This window comes from Aulonocara sp. 'chitande type north' Nkhata Bay, linkage group LG16, assembly GCF_057382095.1.
Source record: "Aulonocara sp. 'chitande type north' Nkhata Bay isolate Kocher_YH1m ecotype deep benthic linkage group LG16, A_spYH_male_GT1.1, whole genome shotgun sequence".
Classification (NCBI taxonomy): Eukaryota; Metazoa; Chordata; class Actinopteri; order Cichliformes; family Cichlidae; genus Aulonocara; species Aulonocara sp. 'chitande type north' Nkhata Bay.
The window spans coordinates 752,389-770,648 of NC_141359.1; the positions used below are offsets into that span (position 1 = coordinate 752,389).

The 18,260-nt window shown below is 42.7% G+C and overlaps 2 protein-coding genes across 3 annotated transcripts in view; both read right to left on the minus strand.

Annotated features, from left to right (window-relative positions):
• Positions 1-1,406: 1,406 nt before the first annotated feature.
• LOC147310731 (uncharacterized) lies at positions 1,407-12,659 on the minus strand. 2 transcript variants are annotated; one of them, XM_086266164.1, is made up of 10 exons: positions 12,599-12,659; positions 5,128-5,227; positions 4,682-4,828; positions 4,268-4,449; positions 3,887-4,023; positions 3,672-3,765; positions 3,075-3,407; positions 2,711-2,885; positions 2,497-2,621; positions 1,407-1,871 (listed from the first exon to the last, which is right to left on the minus strand). In XM_086266164.1, the coding sequence occupies exons 2-10, from the start codon at positions 5,210-5,212 to the stop codon at positions 1,545-1,547; spliced, it is 1,605 nt and encodes a 534-aa protein (XP_086122290.1). In that variant the 5' UTR covers positions 5,213-5,227; positions 12,599-12,659; the 3' UTR covers positions 1,407-1,544. The 2 variants fall into 2 exon arrangements, with proteins under 2 accessions (XP_086122290.1, XP_086122292.1); XM_086266166.1 differs by lacking the exon at positions 12,599-12,659 and having other exon boundaries at positions 5,128-5,513.
• Positions 12,660-14,694: 2,035 nt separating this feature from the next.
• Positions 14,695-18,260, minus strand: part of LOC147310732 (uncharacterized) — a 31,758-nt gene continuing 28,192 nt past the window's right edge. The window contains exons 19-23 of the mRNA XM_086267062.1: positions 17,390-17,437; positions 16,157-16,337; positions 15,930-16,031; positions 15,770-15,847; positions 14,695-15,651 (exon numbers count right to left, since the gene is read on the minus strand). Of these exons, the coding sequence (XP_086123188.1) occupies positions 15,451-15,651; positions 15,770-15,847; positions 15,930-16,031; positions 16,157-16,337; positions 17,390-17,437 (610 nt within the window). The 3' untranslated portion in view covers positions 14,695-15,450. The remainder of the gene's footprint in view (positions 15,652-15,769; positions 15,848-15,929; positions 16,032-16,156; positions 16,338-17,389; positions 17,438-18,260) is intronic.

Here is an 18,260-nt window from a genome sequence, read left to right on the forward strand (position 1 = left end):
AAAAGCATAGATCCGTGACAAAAGAGCAGGTTTCGGCAGAAAATTGTCTGACAGATATTCCAACAGTAACTTTATCTCATATTGTGCTACCCCTTCGAGAATATCATGCATAATGTCCAAGGAAAAGTTCTGGCAAACATGAAAGAATTGAAGAGTGTTCAGTGTAGAATTCTTTCTTAAGCCAAACACATGTAGCTTTTGAGGATCAGATTGCAACTCACTGCAGTGCATTTCAAAAAGTTCTTTCCCTCGTAAGATGATCTTTGGATCATCCTCAGTATACACACTCTGTGCATCCTGTTTTGCAATTAAACACAAACGACAAAAGTAACGTCCACTGAAAGACTCAACAAAACCCAAAATTGAGTGCATCCCCAAGTTGTCCCCAGTTATCTGACATATAGTGCCATGGACCTTTTCAGATGAGAAGGGTAAATCAATGCCATGGCTCTCCAAAAACTTTATGTCATCAATCAGAGGCTGTAAAATAGGATCAAAGCCGTATTTTTTCACATCTTCTGCATGAAACAATGCAACCAAATGAATGTTCATCAATGCAGAATTTAACTTTGGAGGCAGATTTCTGAGGACAAAATAGATTGCACCAACTTTGTGAACACCACGTTTGGAACCAAGTGGATTAGCAGTCTCAAAGTCATCATAATAAAGCTGAATTTGCAAAGAAGTCTGTGGTTTTGAAAACAATGGATGAGACTTATAGTAACTCCCATCACAAAAGTCTTCATATCTGTCTTCTTTTGATACACATAGTTTAGCAAGCAGCTCGCAAATATAAGAATTGCGACATATAAATTTGATTGTTTCCAAAATTGGAATGTACACAAAAGTGTCTTTTACTGGTACCTGGTCATAAGTGCCTGATTTTTTTATTTAACCTTGTATCATAGCGTATTCCTAAAGTCTTTTCCACTGGATCCACAATTCCCCATTTTTCACGGAAATATGACTTTGTTTTAGCTTCAGTGTTGAACTTCTCAACTGGATTGTCAAAAGTCTCAAGACATTTTTCCACTGGAGATCTAACAGGATTTTCTGTTGGCACAACGTTCAGTACTTTATGTTTAAACTCACAGTGCAGTCCATCAGCAAAATCTTCCAAATCACAAACAAGTGATGACACAAAACTATTTGCCAAACCACTACCATTGAGTTTACCAATAATTTTAGTGCAAATTGCTTCAGAATTTTTTTTAATTCTTTGACCTGACCCATTGTTTTCAGAACACCCAACCTCTAGGCTCTGAGTAACACTTGTTCCTGCAACTGCTATGTCTGTATCTTGTAATCTGTCAAAATCAGCTTGAAATGACTCTGAGGGTTCTGCATCACCACTTTGACAACAATCTTCATCATGAACAATATTTAAATGTTTTTTTAAACCAGAATATGTAGTGAACTGACGGCTGCAACCATCTTGTGAACAAGCCAACTTAAATTTGGTGCTTGGATAAAAACTGTGACCTAGTCGCAAATGACTTATCAAAGCCTGACTGGTGCTATGCAGAGTTTGACAGATAAAACATTTAAACATGGTTCTCATTCAACATTTTGGCACGCAACTCACGAACACGTGGTGACTCATCTGTTGAGGTGGCATCAATGTTGAATATGGTGGTCTGCACAAAACTGTAGAGATGAACCAGTGACTCGTCGTAAGATAAGTTGAACACGTAGTGGGATTTGAAAAGTTCATCAAAAGCACTGAGTGAGCTGGTGGCTTGGCAGGGGATGAGCTGTTTGTCCACTGCGATGTAGAAGGTGTCAATGCTGTTCTGGGTTCGACCAACAGCGAGGATGTATGGTTGTTTACCATCTCTTGCTTGCAAGTGTTCATCAATGCTGCAGCATGACTAAAAACAAATGAGATATTGACATATAGGCCTAGCTTATACTTGCTGAGTATGAACCATTCATTCAGTTTGACATTATGTGCCTTGCTTTTTTTTTTTTTTTCTATGAGGTATTCAATTACTAAAGACCCTCGAATGAACCCAAATTAGAGACTCAGCTTCCTTGTGTATTTTGTACTTTTAATAATTTGTGGTTGTGTAATTGGAGATCAATACCTCCTGCTATATAATTAAATCACTGACTGAGAAAGTACACAATTTCTACACAAAAGACGAGCATCTGCAGGAGTGAAGGAGCTTGCACCACAGTAACAGAAAGTAAATTCAGCAGAGTCCAACCAGATGATGTCTTTAAATATATTCTGTTATTTTTTATTTCTATTTTATGTAAAATCAGGGGAAATCTACTATTTTTTTCATGGTTCCAGGTCTTTGACCCAGTGTTTGGTATTCTGGACTTTGTGAATCTTTTTTTTTTTTTTTTTTTTTTTTTTTTTGTTTATTATGTGCCTTGCTAACTTATTACAAAATACTAAGACACATACTTCATGGAGAGGAAAACTAAAAAGTGCAAAAACTGAAAAAGTGTTTTGTAGGATTTTAAAAAGTGAGACAACATATTTACCTTGTGAAGGTGCACCATTTTGTGTGCTGCATCAGTTGGACTTATTTTGGTTCTCCTCTTTCGTCCAGCTGTGGGTGGCAAAAGTTGAAGGAGTAGCAGCAGAGAGGCCATGTCACTGTCCCAGTCTGTGTATGGTTGAATTTATAAAACAATTTCAAAATGACAGGTAAAAATAAATATTATTAAAATCAAACAAGCATGGTGCGACGCCTACCATTTGCATCACTCTCTGTTGGTTTCTCAGCAGCTTTTATCAAACGACACAGGTCAGTTGACTGAGTCAGCTGTTTGGCTTCTTTAATAACCTTTGGCTTGAATGACATGTCCCACTTCTCAAGCAACTTGGTGGCTGTTTCAGCACCAAACAGCAGCAGGATGTCTTGATTGACCTGTTCATCATACACACAGGACATAAAGACAGTGCTCAACATTGTTTACATTGCAATGTGATTTTGACCAATAGGGGATATAGCCTGACTGGGATGACCAATGATCACATCTTTTACTGTTGCCATCCACATCAGCAAAACAAAAAAAAAAAGGATTAACAGTTGAAAATATCAAGTGATTTGACTTACTAGTCCTTTGACATCCAAAAAGCGTGGAAATGTTTTGAAGACATCTGCAGTTCTTTGTGGATCATGCACCAGATCCTGGCGATGTTGGAACGTCATTTTCATCTTCTGAAATACACTTGCTTCATCAGGAGAGTGAACAAGAAATGAGATGGCCTCCTTGCAGGCATCTCCATCAAGTTGCTGAGGCAATGTGGTTGCTAATCTTCTGCGCTTAGGCCCTTGTTCTTGATGCACTGGGACTTCCTTCACTGGCCGTTTGGTTGTAGACCTGGACATGGTTTTGAGGCGCCACGCTACATATCCAGTGCCTTTCACTCCGTCGTAGAAATGCTCCTGTCACATTTAAACATAGATGAAAAATAAACATCAAATGCGATCTTACAGACTTTGCAGATTCAGCAAAAAGAAACCCAAGGACTATTATCATGTAACAGGTGCAATACATGTTAAACAACATCCACAATTTCAATACAGTTTTATGACAATAGTTATTACGAAAGAGGAATTAAGATTTTTCTTTTAAATCATTTAGCTGATGTAATTATTCCATGATGAAAACTAAATAATGTGCTGTTTTACAATCACTGCATGACTTACATAGCCGTTTGGAGAAAATGGATCCTTCAATGAGGGAAAGAGTGTAATTATTCCAAGGGCATATTTCTCCTTTTGCTTACGGGAGGGAATTCTGCTATAGAGGAAATACAATTGACAATGTTAAATCAGAAGTATGTGTCTTTACTGCAGTATACATTACAAGAATATTCCATATGGCCCATCTTTACTTTTTTATTAGGTACTATTACTCTTACCCATGTCTCTCAGTCATATCACTTGCCAATATGTTAACAAGCTGCCGCCGGGTGCGGTGGCTCAGTGAATTTTCGGCATTGTATTCTTCAAGAATTTCCTCTCCACCAGGTTTTCTAGTCAAGGCATTTTTAACCATCTGCTCATATAAAAGGGAAAATAATAACAATAAAAACTTGTTTGTCAGTAAAGGTGAAAGTTTAGAGGAATGTCAACAAACCTGTGAAAGACATATCTAGCAAGAAGCACTAACTTCTACTAACATTTTTTCATACAGGGCAAGTTGGGAACCACAATGAATTTGAATTTCAATTTGTATAACAATCTACAGTATAAATGGTGTCAACTCAAAAATACAAAAGACATTTTCTGTTCTCAATTACCTCTTTTGCAGCCTCTGACACAGAAACATTTGGTGCAGAACTGTCTTTGCTGGATCTACTGCGGCCTGCAGGAATGCCCTTTTCCCTGAGGTCACTGTCACTTGATGAAAGTGATATAGTGTCCGTGAGGGAAGATAATGTATCCGAGGAGGATGGTGTGGAATGAGCTAAAGGACAAAAATCTTTGGGAGAGATGATTTGGTTAACTTTCTTTAGGCTACTCCACAATGCCATTAATAACACAATTTCAATGTTCATGTTCAGACAACATTCTATACAAATATGACCCAGCCCTGTCCACTGTCATGTATATTGCATGAAGACAGGTCAATGTCATCTGCATCAAGAGCAAAAGAACTTGGCTCTACATTGAGTGGGCTATACTCTGAAAATTTAAGTTATGATAACATTTACCTTCATCTGAAATCTTTTCACGTATTGTCAGGCATAGGTCTGGTAGGGCCTCCAGTAACTCCAGAAAAATGTCTTCTTCGACAGCTGTGTCAGTTTCATCGAAAATATCAAGGTCAGCAGCATCCGGAAGTCCAAACTTGGTTTTGGCTTTACAAAAAGATAAGCATAATGTCACCTAAAACGCCTGAAAAACTTTTTTAAAAACTAATTTTGACTTTTTTATTTAGCTAATATTTATTAACAGCTGTTTTACCTGTCTTTAAAATGGTTAAATTAGACAAGTCTGCAGCAACAATATAGGCCTAGGCCTACTGCTCTGTACTGTTTTTAATGTCACACATTAAAATAAAATGTGTTAACATTTAATTCGTTTTTTAAATAGATGAGATGCAAACATGATGAACTGATACATGTGCAACAAATTTTGTTCTGCCAGGTTATCTTACCTTCACTGATGAATTCTAGATAAGTGAATCCTGCGTGCAATTTAATGTACTTCTTTACATTGAGGTATTTCACTTTCAGCAACATGTCTTACAACAGCACCTGGTGGAGAGAAGGGGGCACAGAATATTTTTTACCATATATTTAAACCATAGCTTAAGTGGCAACAAATCCGGACAACTTTAAGAAAATATTAGGCTATACATTGTGTGATGATCTGTGAAGGGGTGACAGACCACTTCAACCTCAGGAACATAATTTGGCTTCCCCCTGCGCACTAAAATAGCTGAACTTGGGTACACAGAAATAGCATCCAATGAATTATCCACCCATCCACATGTTTATAAGACGACAACGGCGATCTTCTCGTCTGCACGCAGGCTAGATACTTAGTTCTGCTATGTTGCGAGTAAATCGCTGTAGCCTACTTGGGGAAAAGCATCTCTGTTTAAACCATGTCAGGATGATAATCCACATAAAATTTCCTGTTGAACGCACACCTGCCTTCATCACGCTTTCACTTATGACAACAAATATCCCTTATACTGTAAATTAATGAGTGCAAGTCTTACATTTATATCGGGAGTTTCTGACACATGCACAGCCGTCTGGCTAGTTGCTACTTTGTGGTGGTTGTTTTGTGACACGACATGCTAGGATTATCAGTGGAGGCGACGTCAACGACCCTCAGTCGTTATACCGCTTTGTCTTAAACACTGGATGGTAGCCTATTTCACTAAAACTGTAGAAAAGGGGAAAATGTTCCCTTAGATTAGGCCTACTACAACATGTATGATCAGAATCAGAATCAGAATCAGAATGGGTTTATTGCCAGATGTTGAGGTTTACAACATTAGGAATTTGCTGCGGTGCTTCAGTGCAAACAATAAGAATTAAAGTGCTATGTAGAAAGAAAGATATGTGCATGAGATATACATGAGATATATACATGAGAATAAGAATTAAGAGTGCTACGTAGAAGGATATATACATGAGTGCAGGTGGTGATCAGTGCCAGACATGAAATGATGCAGTGACACAGCATAGGGTCATGTGTGAGTGGCGGGGACAGTCATGTGGTTATTGTTCATGTGTCCAACAGCAGAGGGGAAGAAACTGTTCTTGTGGCGAGAGGTTCTGGTGCGAATAGACCGGAGCCTCCTGCCTGAGGGGAGCAGGTCAAACAGACTGTGTCCAGGGTGAGAACGGTCAGCTGAGATCCGAGCTGCACGCCCCAGTGTCCTGGAGGTGTACAGGTCCTGCAGAGATGGGAGTCTGCAGCCAATCACCTTCTCAGCAGAGCGCACAACACGCTGCAGTCTCTGTTTGTCCCTGACAGTGGCTCCAGCGTACCACACGGTGATGGAGGAGGTGAGGATGGACTCGATGATTGCGGTGTAGAATTGCATCATCGTCCGTGTTGGCAGGTTGAATTTCTTCAGCTGCCTCAGGAAGTACATCCTCTGCTGGGCTTTCTTGATGACGGAGGTGATGGTGGGCTCCCACTTCAGGTCCTGGGTGATGGTGGTACCCAGGAAGCGGAATGAGTCCACAGAGGTGATGGGGGTGTCAGTCAGGATGATGGGGGGGAGTGGGGCTGTGTGCTTCCTGAAGTCCACAATAATCTCCACTGTCTTCTGGGCATTCAGCACCAGGTTGTTGTGGCTGCACCAGGACACCAGACGTTCAACCTCTCTCCTGTAGGCAGACTCGTCCCCGTCCGAGATGAGTCCAATGACGGTGGTGTCATCTGCAAACTTGATTAGCTTGACAGACTGGTGGGTGGAGGTGCAGCAGTTGGTGTACAGGGAGAAGAGCAGAGGAGAAAGAACACAGCCCTGAGGGGAGCCGGTGCTGATGGTCCGGGAGTCCGAGACATTCTTCCCCAGCCTCACGTGCTGCTTCCTGTCCGTCAGGAAGTCAGTGATCCACCGGCAGATGGGATCAGGCACATTCATCTGGGAAAGCTTGTCTCGGAGATGGTCTGGAAGGATGGTGTTGAAGGCAGAGCTGAAGTCCACAAACAGGATCCTGGCGTAGGTTCCTGGGGAGTCCAGATGCTGCAGGATGAAGTGTAGGGCCATGTTGATGGCGTCGTCTACAGACCTGTTGGCTCTATATGCAAACTGCAGGGGGTCCAGGAGGGGGGCCGTGAGGGTCTTGAGATGGGAGAGAACTAGGCGCTCAAATGACTTCATGACCACAGATGTCAGAGCCACGGGTCTGTAGTCATTTAGTCCAGTGATCCTAGGTTTCTTGGGGACAGGGATTATGGTAGAGGACTTGAAGCAGGCAGGCACATGACATGCCTGCAGTGAGGAGTTGAAAATGCCAGAAAACACTGGGGCCAGCTCGTTTGCACAGTGTCTGAGGGTGGCAGGAGACACACCGTCTGGGCCGGGAGCTTTCCGAGCATTCAGATTCTTAAACTGCTTCCTCACATCTGCTTCATGAATATGAAGAGTTGTGGTCGGAGGAGGTGGTGTGAAATCCTCTTTTGTGTGGGGTGAGGGGGCGGGTGTTGTAGGTGAACAGTTTGAAGGTGGTGATGGCTCTATGGAGGGGGGAGAGGTGGGGGAATGAGTGTCCAAAGTGCCTCTATTGTTGGGGTCGTTGGAGGTGTGAAGGCTGCCTGATGGCTCGTCAAAACGACAGTAGAAGTCGTTAAGGGTGTTGGCCAAGAGCAAGTCGTCAGTGGAGTGGGGGGTTTTAGGCTTGTAGTTTGTAATATTCCTAAAACCTTTCCACACAGAGGCCGAGTCATTCTCTGATATCTGCTGCTGCATCTTCTCAGAGTGCTGATGTTTGGCAATGTCCACTTCCTTAGTGAACTTGTACTTGGCCTCTCTGTAGCAGTCCCTGTCTCCGCTTCTGAACGCCTTACTCTTTTCCAGCCACAGCTTTTTGAGTTTAGGAGTAAACCAGGGTTTGTCATTGTTATAACTCACCCTGGTGCGTGATGGCACAATGCTGTCCTCACAGAATTGGATATAGGAGGTGACAGTGTCCGTAAACTCGTCCAAGCTGTTAGAAGCAGCCTTCAAAGTGTCCCAGTCTGTGGTCTCCAAACACGTGCGAAGCTCCTCCACAGCCTCGTTGCTCCACAGTTTTTTGGTCCTCACGACAGGTTTGGAGAGCTTCAGCCTCTGTCTGTACGCGGGGATTAGGTGGATCATGACGTGATCAGAAAGTCCGAGTGAAGCGCGCGGCACCGCGCGATAGGCCCCGCTGATCGTGCTGTAACAGTGGTCTAATGTCCTCTCCTCTCTGGTCGGGCATTTAATATATGATATAAGTATCCAAGATGGCGGCGCGTGAACAACGCGAGGCTCAGTGTCTCTCCAGAATCTGCTATTTAGCGGTTTTTTATCTACTTTTAACCGGATTATTCGTCCAGAATTGCTGTGCGTTGCTGACCTACAGCAGACAAGAGCTTCTGGACATCTGGACTCACAACTCCAACAGTTTTATCGCCGATCTCCGACTCATCCCAGAGATCTCCAGAACACCGGAGGCTGCCCACTCTCCCCGGCTGGGCGGAAGTGCACGCAGACGGCGCCGAGATTGTAAACAAAGGCGAGGTAGGCGCGGAGGGCTACGGGCTAAGCTAAAGCTAGCACCACACCGGCTGCCTTTACCCAGTATTTTTCTCGCCAATGTCCGTTCTCTGGCAAACAAAATGGATGAGATACGGCTCTCCATCACTAACAACAGACGGATTATGGACTCAAATGTCATGTTTTTCACCGAAACATGGCTGAACAACAGCTGCCCGGACAATGCTATCGAGTTAGCAGGACGCCACACACACCGAGCCGACAGGCTAGCAGATGACTCCGGCAAGACCAGAGGTGGAGGTTTGTGCATTTATATTAACAATGCTTGGTGCATGAACTCCACTACTACTGAGAGTCACTGCTCACCTAATGCGGAGTTTTTAATGGTCAAATGCAGACCTTATTATCTCCCCAGAGAATTCACTTCGATCATACTCACTGCCGTGTATATACCCCCCGACGCTAATGCTAGGTTGGCCATGAAAGAACTTTCTGCAGCCATTAACAAACACCAGAATAAACACCCCGAGGCTGCTTTTATTGTTGCTGGCGACTTCAACCACACCAACTTAAAGACAGTCCTCCCCAGATTCCACCAACATGTCTCCTGCCACACCAGAGGAGACAAGACTTTAGACCATGTGTATTCCAACCTGGCTGGAGCCTACAAAGCCACACCCCTCCCCCACATTGGACAATCGGACCATCTCTCCCTGTTCCTCACACCTCGGTATTCACCACTCATCCAACGTGTGAAACCTGCTGTGAGGACAATTAAAGTGTGGCCAGAGGGGACAGACGCAGTGCTCCAGGACAGATTTAAAAACACAGACTGGAATATGTTCACCCACACAGACCTGGACCAGTACGCCTCATCTGTACTGGATTACATCTCCAAAACCACAGACAGTGTCACCACCCAGAAACGGATCACCATGTACCCCAACCAGAAGCCTTGGATGAACCGGGATGTTCGTCTCCTCCTGAAGGCCCGCAACACTGCCTTTAGGTCAGGAGATGCACACGCCTACAGTACAGCCATGGCTAATCTAAAGAAGGGCATCAAAAAAGCCAAACACCATTACAAAAAGAAGGTAGAAGAACACTTCTCCAACTCCAACCCCCGACGCATGTGGCAAGGACTCCAGACCATCACAGACTACAGGACCACCAAACCCTCCCCCGCATCCTCTGATGTCTCCTTCCTCAACGAGCTCAACAACTTTTATGCTCGTTTTGAGCGAGGGAACCCCACAACCACAACCAAAGCAGACATGACGCCAGACCACCAACCTATGACTCTCTCCCCCACCGATGTAGGAGCGGTGCTGAGCAGGATCAATGTCCACAAGGCTGCAGGCCCTGATGGCATCCCCGGGCGTGTTCTCAGAGCGTGTTCTGGGGAGCTTGCAGGAGTGCTCACAGACATATTCAATCTGTCCTTGGCCCACGCTGTGGTACCGGCCTGCTTCAAATCCACCTCCATCGTCCCGATACCCAAAAACTCCAACCCATCTTGCCTCAATGATTACCGCCCAGTAGCACTCACCCCCATCATCACTAAGTGCTTAGAGCGACTGGTCCTAGCACACTTCAAATCCTGTCTCCCCCCCACCCTGGACCCCCACCAATTCGCATACCGCCGGAACAGGAGCACAGAGGATGCAGTCTCCATCGCAATGCACTCTGTCCTCTCACACCTGGACAACAACAACACCTACGCCAGAATGCTGTTTATAGACTTCAGTTTAGCATTCAATACAATCCACCCCTCACAACTCATCAGGAAACTGACAGACCTGGGTATCAGTTCCCTCATCTGCAAATGGTTACTGGACTTCCTGACCAACCGCCCCCAACATGTCCGGCTGGATAACCGCTGCTCATCTACCATCACAATGAACACCGGTGTACCACAAGGCTGTGTGATGAGCCCTTTCCTCTACTCCCTCTTCACCCACGACTGCAGACCTGCTGATGGTTCCAACACCATCATTAAGTTTACAGATGACACCACGGTGATTGGCCTCATCAGTGACAACGATGAGGCCGCCTACAGGGAGGAGGTGGATCGTCTGGCTGAGTGGTGCGACAGAAACAACCTGCTGCTTAACACCGAGAAGACCAAGGAGCTCATCGTGGACTACAGGAGGAATGCTGACCCACATCCACCCATCCACATTAAGGGGACGGCTGTGGAGCGTGTGAGCAGCTTCAAGTTCCTGGGAGTCCACATCTCCGAGGATCTCACCTGGACGACCAACTGCTCCAAGCTGGTCAAGAAGGCTCACCAGCGCCTCTTCTTCTTGAGGACTCTGAGGAAGAACCACCTGTCCTCAGACATCCTGGTGAACTTCTATCGCTGCACCATCGAGAGCATCCTGACCAACTGTATAACAGTCTGGTACGGGAACTGCTCTGCCTCGGACCGGAAGGCGTTGCAGAGGGTCGTGAAAACTGCCCAGCGCATCGCCGGAGCACCACTTCCTGCCATAAAAGACATCTACAGGAAGCGGTGTCTGAAAAGGGCTGGGAAAATCATCAAAGACCCCAGTCACCCATCACATGGACTCTTCACCCTCCTGCCCTCTGGGAGGCGCCACAGGAGCCTCCAGACTAAGACCACCAGGTACCGGAACAGCTTCTTCCCCACAGCTGTCAGACTCCTGAACTCTGCCTCCTGACATCTGACCCACGTTAAACTCATGGACTGAACATACACACACCCGCAATGGACAACTGTACCCTCAAACACAATAATAACATGGACTGAACCACCACTCACAACCACTAGCACTTTATATAGCCTCTGTAGAAACTATCTACACCCTCACTTATCTTAACTGCACTACTGTATAGCTCTGTGTAAATAATCATTCTGTACATTCGATAATCTTTAATCCTACAACTGTTTACAACTTGCATAGTTCCCATTTCTGTATAGCTGTATATCCCAGATTCTGTAAAGTTATTTATTTCATATTCTGTATAGTTTTTCATATTTATATCCTGTTCATATCCTGTACATAGCTTGTACTCACTACAGCCTGTACATACTTATAGTTATAGAATATTCACAACATACTTCATACCGTGTACATTATAACATACCATAATAGACCCATTTCTGTAATATACTCACATATCTATATTATTGCTAATATATATTGTAATATATCTATATCACTAAAGCACTTCTGGATGGATGCAAACTGCATTTCGTTGCCCTGTACCTGTGCATGTGCAATGACAATAAAGTTGAATTCTATTCTATTCTATATCCTAACCGTTAGCAAGCAATCCATGCACAAACGCAGCGCGCCTTGCTTGGTCACTAACATCTAACAGAATTCCATAACCCCCTGCCACTTCAAAGATTTGTAGGCTAGGCTACTGCTAAACTCGCTGGTAGCACGTGTAATTAGCCTATCTTGACGCTTTCCAAAACTTGACTTGAACGTCTCCATGTGATTGTTTAGTTCACTTTTAAATAGGATATTTCTGAGGCGAATGTTCGCTTCCCTTAAAAGCAGTGGGCTAAACGCATTTGTCTTAGCTGCCAGCTAGGCTACCACAAATTCAAATTTTAACATTACATTTAACATATCCAGAGGATAGCTAACTCCTTCCTCGTTTCATTTAATAAGCATTCAACACTGGAAAGCATTTCTCTTATGACATTAGAACTAACTAGAATTGAGAATTATATTAAGCACGCATTTATTTTCGCTGCAATATTAACTTGTTATAGAGGATAGTTTAGCTACCTAAGCTAACGAATCCCATCTCTTACCGCAGATGAATACACTCCACATTAGGAAAATATTGCATGCTTCTGATAAATAATGTTATAGGCTAGTTAGTTACAATATTTAATAATGATAAAATAACATAGGTCTTGTTGTATAGTTCTTACCTGAACAACCTCCTCGATCTTGACAGCAAACTTCTGGCGGACTCCTCATGCCCATGAGCGCGAAAAACCCGGATGTGGAAATCAACTCCAAATGAGTGTTATAGTATTGACTCTTTGAAATAACTCCGGCTACAGAGCTTTTTCAGCACCGTTAGTGTTACTGTAACTCTCAAACCAACACTTTTCAACTTGAAATTTTTAACACCAGTAATTTTAACTCACATCAACACTTCGGATTTTGCTGTGTGGACTCCTAAAATTCTTTGTACTTTGGTCTGGATCAGGCCTCTATTTATCATCTCCAGCTGGTCCAAAATGCAGCTCCTCATCTGCTAAGGGTGCTTGTCTGCAGGTATACAGTGGGGCAAAAAAGTATTTAGTCAGCCACCGATTGTGCAAGTTCCCCCACTTAAAATGATGACAGAGGTCAGTAATTTGCACCAGAGGTACACTTCAACTGTGAGAGACAGAATGTGAAAAAAAAAAATCCATGAATTCACATGGTAGGATTTGTAAAGAATTTATTCGTAAATCAGGGTGGAAAATAAGTATTTGGTCACCTCAAACATGGAAAATCTCTGGCTCTCACAGACCTGTAACGTCTTCTGTAAGACGCTTTTCTGTCCCCCACTCGTTACCTGTATGAATGGCACCTGTTTGAACTCATCATCTGTATAAAAGACACCTGTCCACAGCCTCAAACAGTCAGATTCCAAACTCCGCCATGGTCAAGACCAAAGAGCTTTTGAAGGACACCAGGAAAAGTATTGTAGACCTGCACCAGACTGGGATGAGTGAATCTACAATAGGCAAGCAGCTTGGTGTGAAAAAATCAACTGTGGGAGCAATCATCAGAAAATGGAAGACATACAAGACCACTGATAATCTCCCACGATCTGGGTCTCCACGCAAGATCTCATCCCGTGGGGTCAAAATGATCATGAGAACGGTGAGCAAAGATCCCAGAACCACACGGGGGGACCTGGTGAATGACCTGCAGAGAGCTGGGACCAAAGTAACAAAGGTCACCATCAGTAACACACTACAACGGCAGGGAATCAAATCCCGCAGTGCCAGACGTGTTCCGCTGCTGAAGCCAGTGCATGTCCAGGCCCGTCTGAAGTTTGCCAGAGAGCACATGGATGATACAGCAGAGGATTGGGAGAATGTCATGTGGTCAGATGAAACCAAAGTAGAACTTTTTGGTATAAACTCAACTCGTCGTGTTTGGAGGACGAAGAATACTGAGTTGCATCCCAAGAACACCATACCTACTGTGAAGCATGGGGGTGGAAACATCATGCTATGGGGCTGTTTTTCTGCCAAGGGGACAGGACCACTGATCCGTGTTAAGAACAGAATGAATGGGGCCATGTATCGTGAGATTTTGAGCCAAAAGTGAGAACTTTGAAGATGAAACGAGGCTGGGTCTTCCAACATGACAATGATCCAAAACACACCGCCCGGGCAACAAAGGAGTGGCTCCGTAAGAAGCATTTGAAAGTCCTGGAGTGGCCTAGCCAGTCTCCAGACCTCAACCCCATAGAAAATCTGTGGCGGGAGTTGAAAGTCCGTGTTGCTCGGCGACAGCCCCAAAACATCACTGCTCTCGAGAAGATCTGCATGGAGGAATGGGCCAAAATACCAGATACTGTGTGTGCAAACCTGGTAAAGACCTATAGTAAACGTTTGACCTCTGTTATTGCCAACAAAGGTTATGTTACAAAGTATTGAGTTGTATTTTTGTTATTGGCCAAATACTTATTTTCCACCCTGATTTACGAATAAATTCTTTACAAATCCTACCATGTGAATTCATGGATTTTTTTTCACATTCTGTCTCTCACAGTTGAAGTGTACCTCTGGTGCAAATTACTGACCTCTGTCATCATTTTAAGTGGGGGAACTTGCACAATCGGTGGCTGACTAAATACTTTTTTGCCCCACTGTATATGTCATAAAGAAAATCCACAACACTGCGAGAAATCAAACACGACAAAATGAAGGGTGAGCAAAATTCAAAACACAGGACATTGTGAGTGTCTTGTTTTTTCCTGTTTTACTCTGACAAACCAAAGACCCAAACGTGACACTGAGACATAGAGACATTGACTGACAGGGGAAACATAGGGAACATGGAGACAAGACATGAAATGGAGAACACAGGGAAGGCAAAGAAAGAGGAACCTAAAGCCTAAAAACTAAGAATAAATAGAATAGAATAATCCATTAATTGAATAGCAGAAAACACAAGCAGAAAGCCATGAATAACAATAACCCAAGAATATAAATTAATCAATAAACATAAAACACTGGGTCAGTGACTCAGTACCATGAAAAAAGTACTAAAAATGCTTTCCTGCTTTCTTTGATGCTTCTATGCTGAAAGGATTAACCAACAGAACACTCGTTATTTGGTATTTCGAGTGGTCTGTCAAAGAGCAGAACCCTTTATACCCACAATAATTATGCTGATTGAATTCTCTGTTGCTTTATTTATTGTACTTTTTGAGTGGACTCACAGAAGAAGTGTTTACCCAGAGAAACAATAAACCAACATCATATATAACACCAAGTAAACACCACACAGTTAATGTGATTTATCCTGGGAGGAAAAGTAGTGACACATTTCCACTTATCATAACTTAGACTTTAAGAAATTACAAATATATTTTGTAATTATAAATTTCAGGTAAAGGCTTACAAGATTATTAAAATTTCAAATTTAAACACACAATAATATAAATCAAATTTGCCCGTTTTGGATAACATAGAAAACGATCTTGTGATTTCTAAAAAATATATCTCTGAAGACAAACTCTTTTTTTTTTCTTTTACTAAATTTGCTTCCTTTAGATTGGAAAAAAAGTCTTGACATCTTGAGGAAAAATGTCCCAAACATCCATCCCAATAATGTGATTCTGCCAGTCAGGCTGAAGAGGAGGATTATTTAAAGCCATCAAGCAACCCAACCAGTAGCATTCTGAGGCCAAAAGTCGTAACTTCTCCGTCACATCCACAGAGCACTGAGCTGCATATTCAACAAGAGGAGTCTGGAGGAGAGAAATTCTTGTTGTAATCTTAAATTTAGTCATACTTTTGTTTCATTTATTTCTCAAACACTTCTATGTACTGTTAAGTGTAAAAAACTGGAATGTACATCACACATACCTTCAGGAAATCTTCTTTGCTCCTGTGATAAAGAGACATCTGAAGATTTTGAATTGCTGACTGTCTGTACTGCTTAACCTGTATAAAGCAACCAAATATTACATAAAGAAGTATGAGTTTTAGTCATCAAGTTTTAAAAAACACTCTTCTATTCCAGTACCTTGTGAGGGGTTAGTCCACTGCTGGATTCAATCAGTCCAACCACTTCTTCAATCTGCTGCTTCTTTTTTCCCATTTCATCTCTTGCATCACTGAACATTTTCTATAATCATCCATTTTAAATGTAATTATAAATTTTTAGTTTAAAAAAACAAACATTATCCATGTTTTAAACAACAATTGAAAAAATACACTGCAAAGTAAGGTGATGCGTAAATCATACACTACTTGAATCAGAGCCTTGGTAATCTCTGGTCTCATCTTGTTGGATTTCAGATAATCCTTAATTTTAGGCCACTGGAGCAGTCTCACTTTTCGATACATCTCAATCAGTCTGCTTTTACTGACTGGGTTGTTCAAGCTCTCAGTGTCTCCTGCTTTTTTTGAAACACCCACATCTGCTGCCAATCTATTCAAAAGGCACATTTAACGTGTTAAACAAATGTTAAAATCAAGAAAAACTGCTAATTAGAACTCAAAAATTTTAGATTAACAATTGTCTTTGTTCTTGAATGACTTCAATTCTTACTCTTTTTTGTTTCAGAGCAGATCTACTTGTTGGGGGCACATTGAAGAAAAAGTTTGGTATTACTGAACAAACAAGGGATGATGAACTGACTAACTAGATAAGTTAATTCTAATGCATTTAAGTAATGTTGTAATTATGTTGAGGACAGCATCAAAGTAACTTTTTGTCGAGAGATTGTGACTCAGAGTTGAACTCGCCCAGAAGAACAATGGAGTCCCTATATTGGGGACTCTCAAAGTACACCACCTAGTCACTCCAAGAAGACTAGGTAAATGGTAAATGGCCTGTATTTATATAGCGCTTTACTAGTCCCTAAGGACCCCAAAGCGCTTTACATATCCAGTCATCCACCCATTCACACACACATTCACACACACATTCACACACTGGTGATGGCAGCTACATTGTAGCCACAGCCACCCTGGGGCGCACTGACAGAGGCGGTACACTGAAGTCACAGGGCAGGAACCCTTTCTTCCACTGGCGAAAACCCCACTGTAGAGGTAGCAAACAGAGGTGTGCATACAAGATTAGACACCCCTGCCCGCCACCTCTAAGGGCGACTGTAGAGTGGGACAGAGTATAACCCCTCTCCAAGACACTGGTTCAACGGCCTGAGCTAAGCATTAAGGTGGGTGTGACTATACCTCATCTGTATCTCCAGACATCACCTACTGGCTCAAGCCCCTTCACCAGCAAAGAGGTGATGTACCATGTGCTGTTACTCCAGGCTTGGCTCTGGTTTAATTTGGACTTAGTATGTTTATTCTTATTAAATATAAGAAGACTTCAGAAGTCTTCAACTGTTTTTTTTTAAGAGTTTAATGAATAACATCCAACAAGCTCTATTGTGACAGCACTCACTAAAAATAGACAAGAAAGCAAAAAGATAATATTTTACTTTCTAGTGTAAATGTGAGAAACATTGTTACCTTTCTTGTTTGAGCTTGTCTTCGTAAAGTTTTTCCATCTCTGCAATGCTGTGTTAAAACATTTTAAGCAGTTATCTGATTGAAAGCTTTCAAAACAGAGACATTATTTTAAATTGGAATACTCGTTCAAAATCTTTCAGTTTTGCAACTTTACACATGCATCACAGTGAAATGTATTGATTCAGCTGTCTAAGGAGCTTGGAAAGAAAAAAGCGTCTGGACCTCTTTAAGTTGCTTGAAGATCTTTCACCTCTCATCCAAGAAGCTTTTTCAGTTGTATGGTCAAATGGTGGAGATTCCCAGATTTAAGCCCTATGAGATTGTCCCCCTAAGAGGGAAAAAACTGACCCCCCAATGATCTACTAGCTAATCACACGAGCCAAGGTGTGAAAACGGGTATAGGTCACAATGAGCCAAGGTTTCGGATGAGCTCATTGTGAAACCTAGCCCCACCCTATCATGTGATTTCCTGAGTTCAGATCACCCAGCATGTGAGTGGGCATTAAGGCTTCTAGGAAGGGATCTCAGAACTGGATTATAGATGGCAGAAAGTTGGTGTCGTAAGCAACCACCTCTGTTCAAAGATGGTCATTCACAGTGGACATAGATGGCTTTTTTCACTCAGCTTTCAAACCATCTGTCCTCTCTGTCCAAAATGTGAACATTGGCATTCTCTAAAGAGTGACCTTTGACCTTTAAATGCAGATGGACAGCTGAGTCTTGTCCCGTGGAGGTGGCTTTTCTATGTTGTACCATGCATTTATGAAGTTGCTGTTTGGGTTCTTCGATATAGAGGTCTGGGCATTCCTCGCTACACTGTACAACATACACTACATTGTTAAGTTTGTGTTTAGGAGTTTTGTCTTTGGGA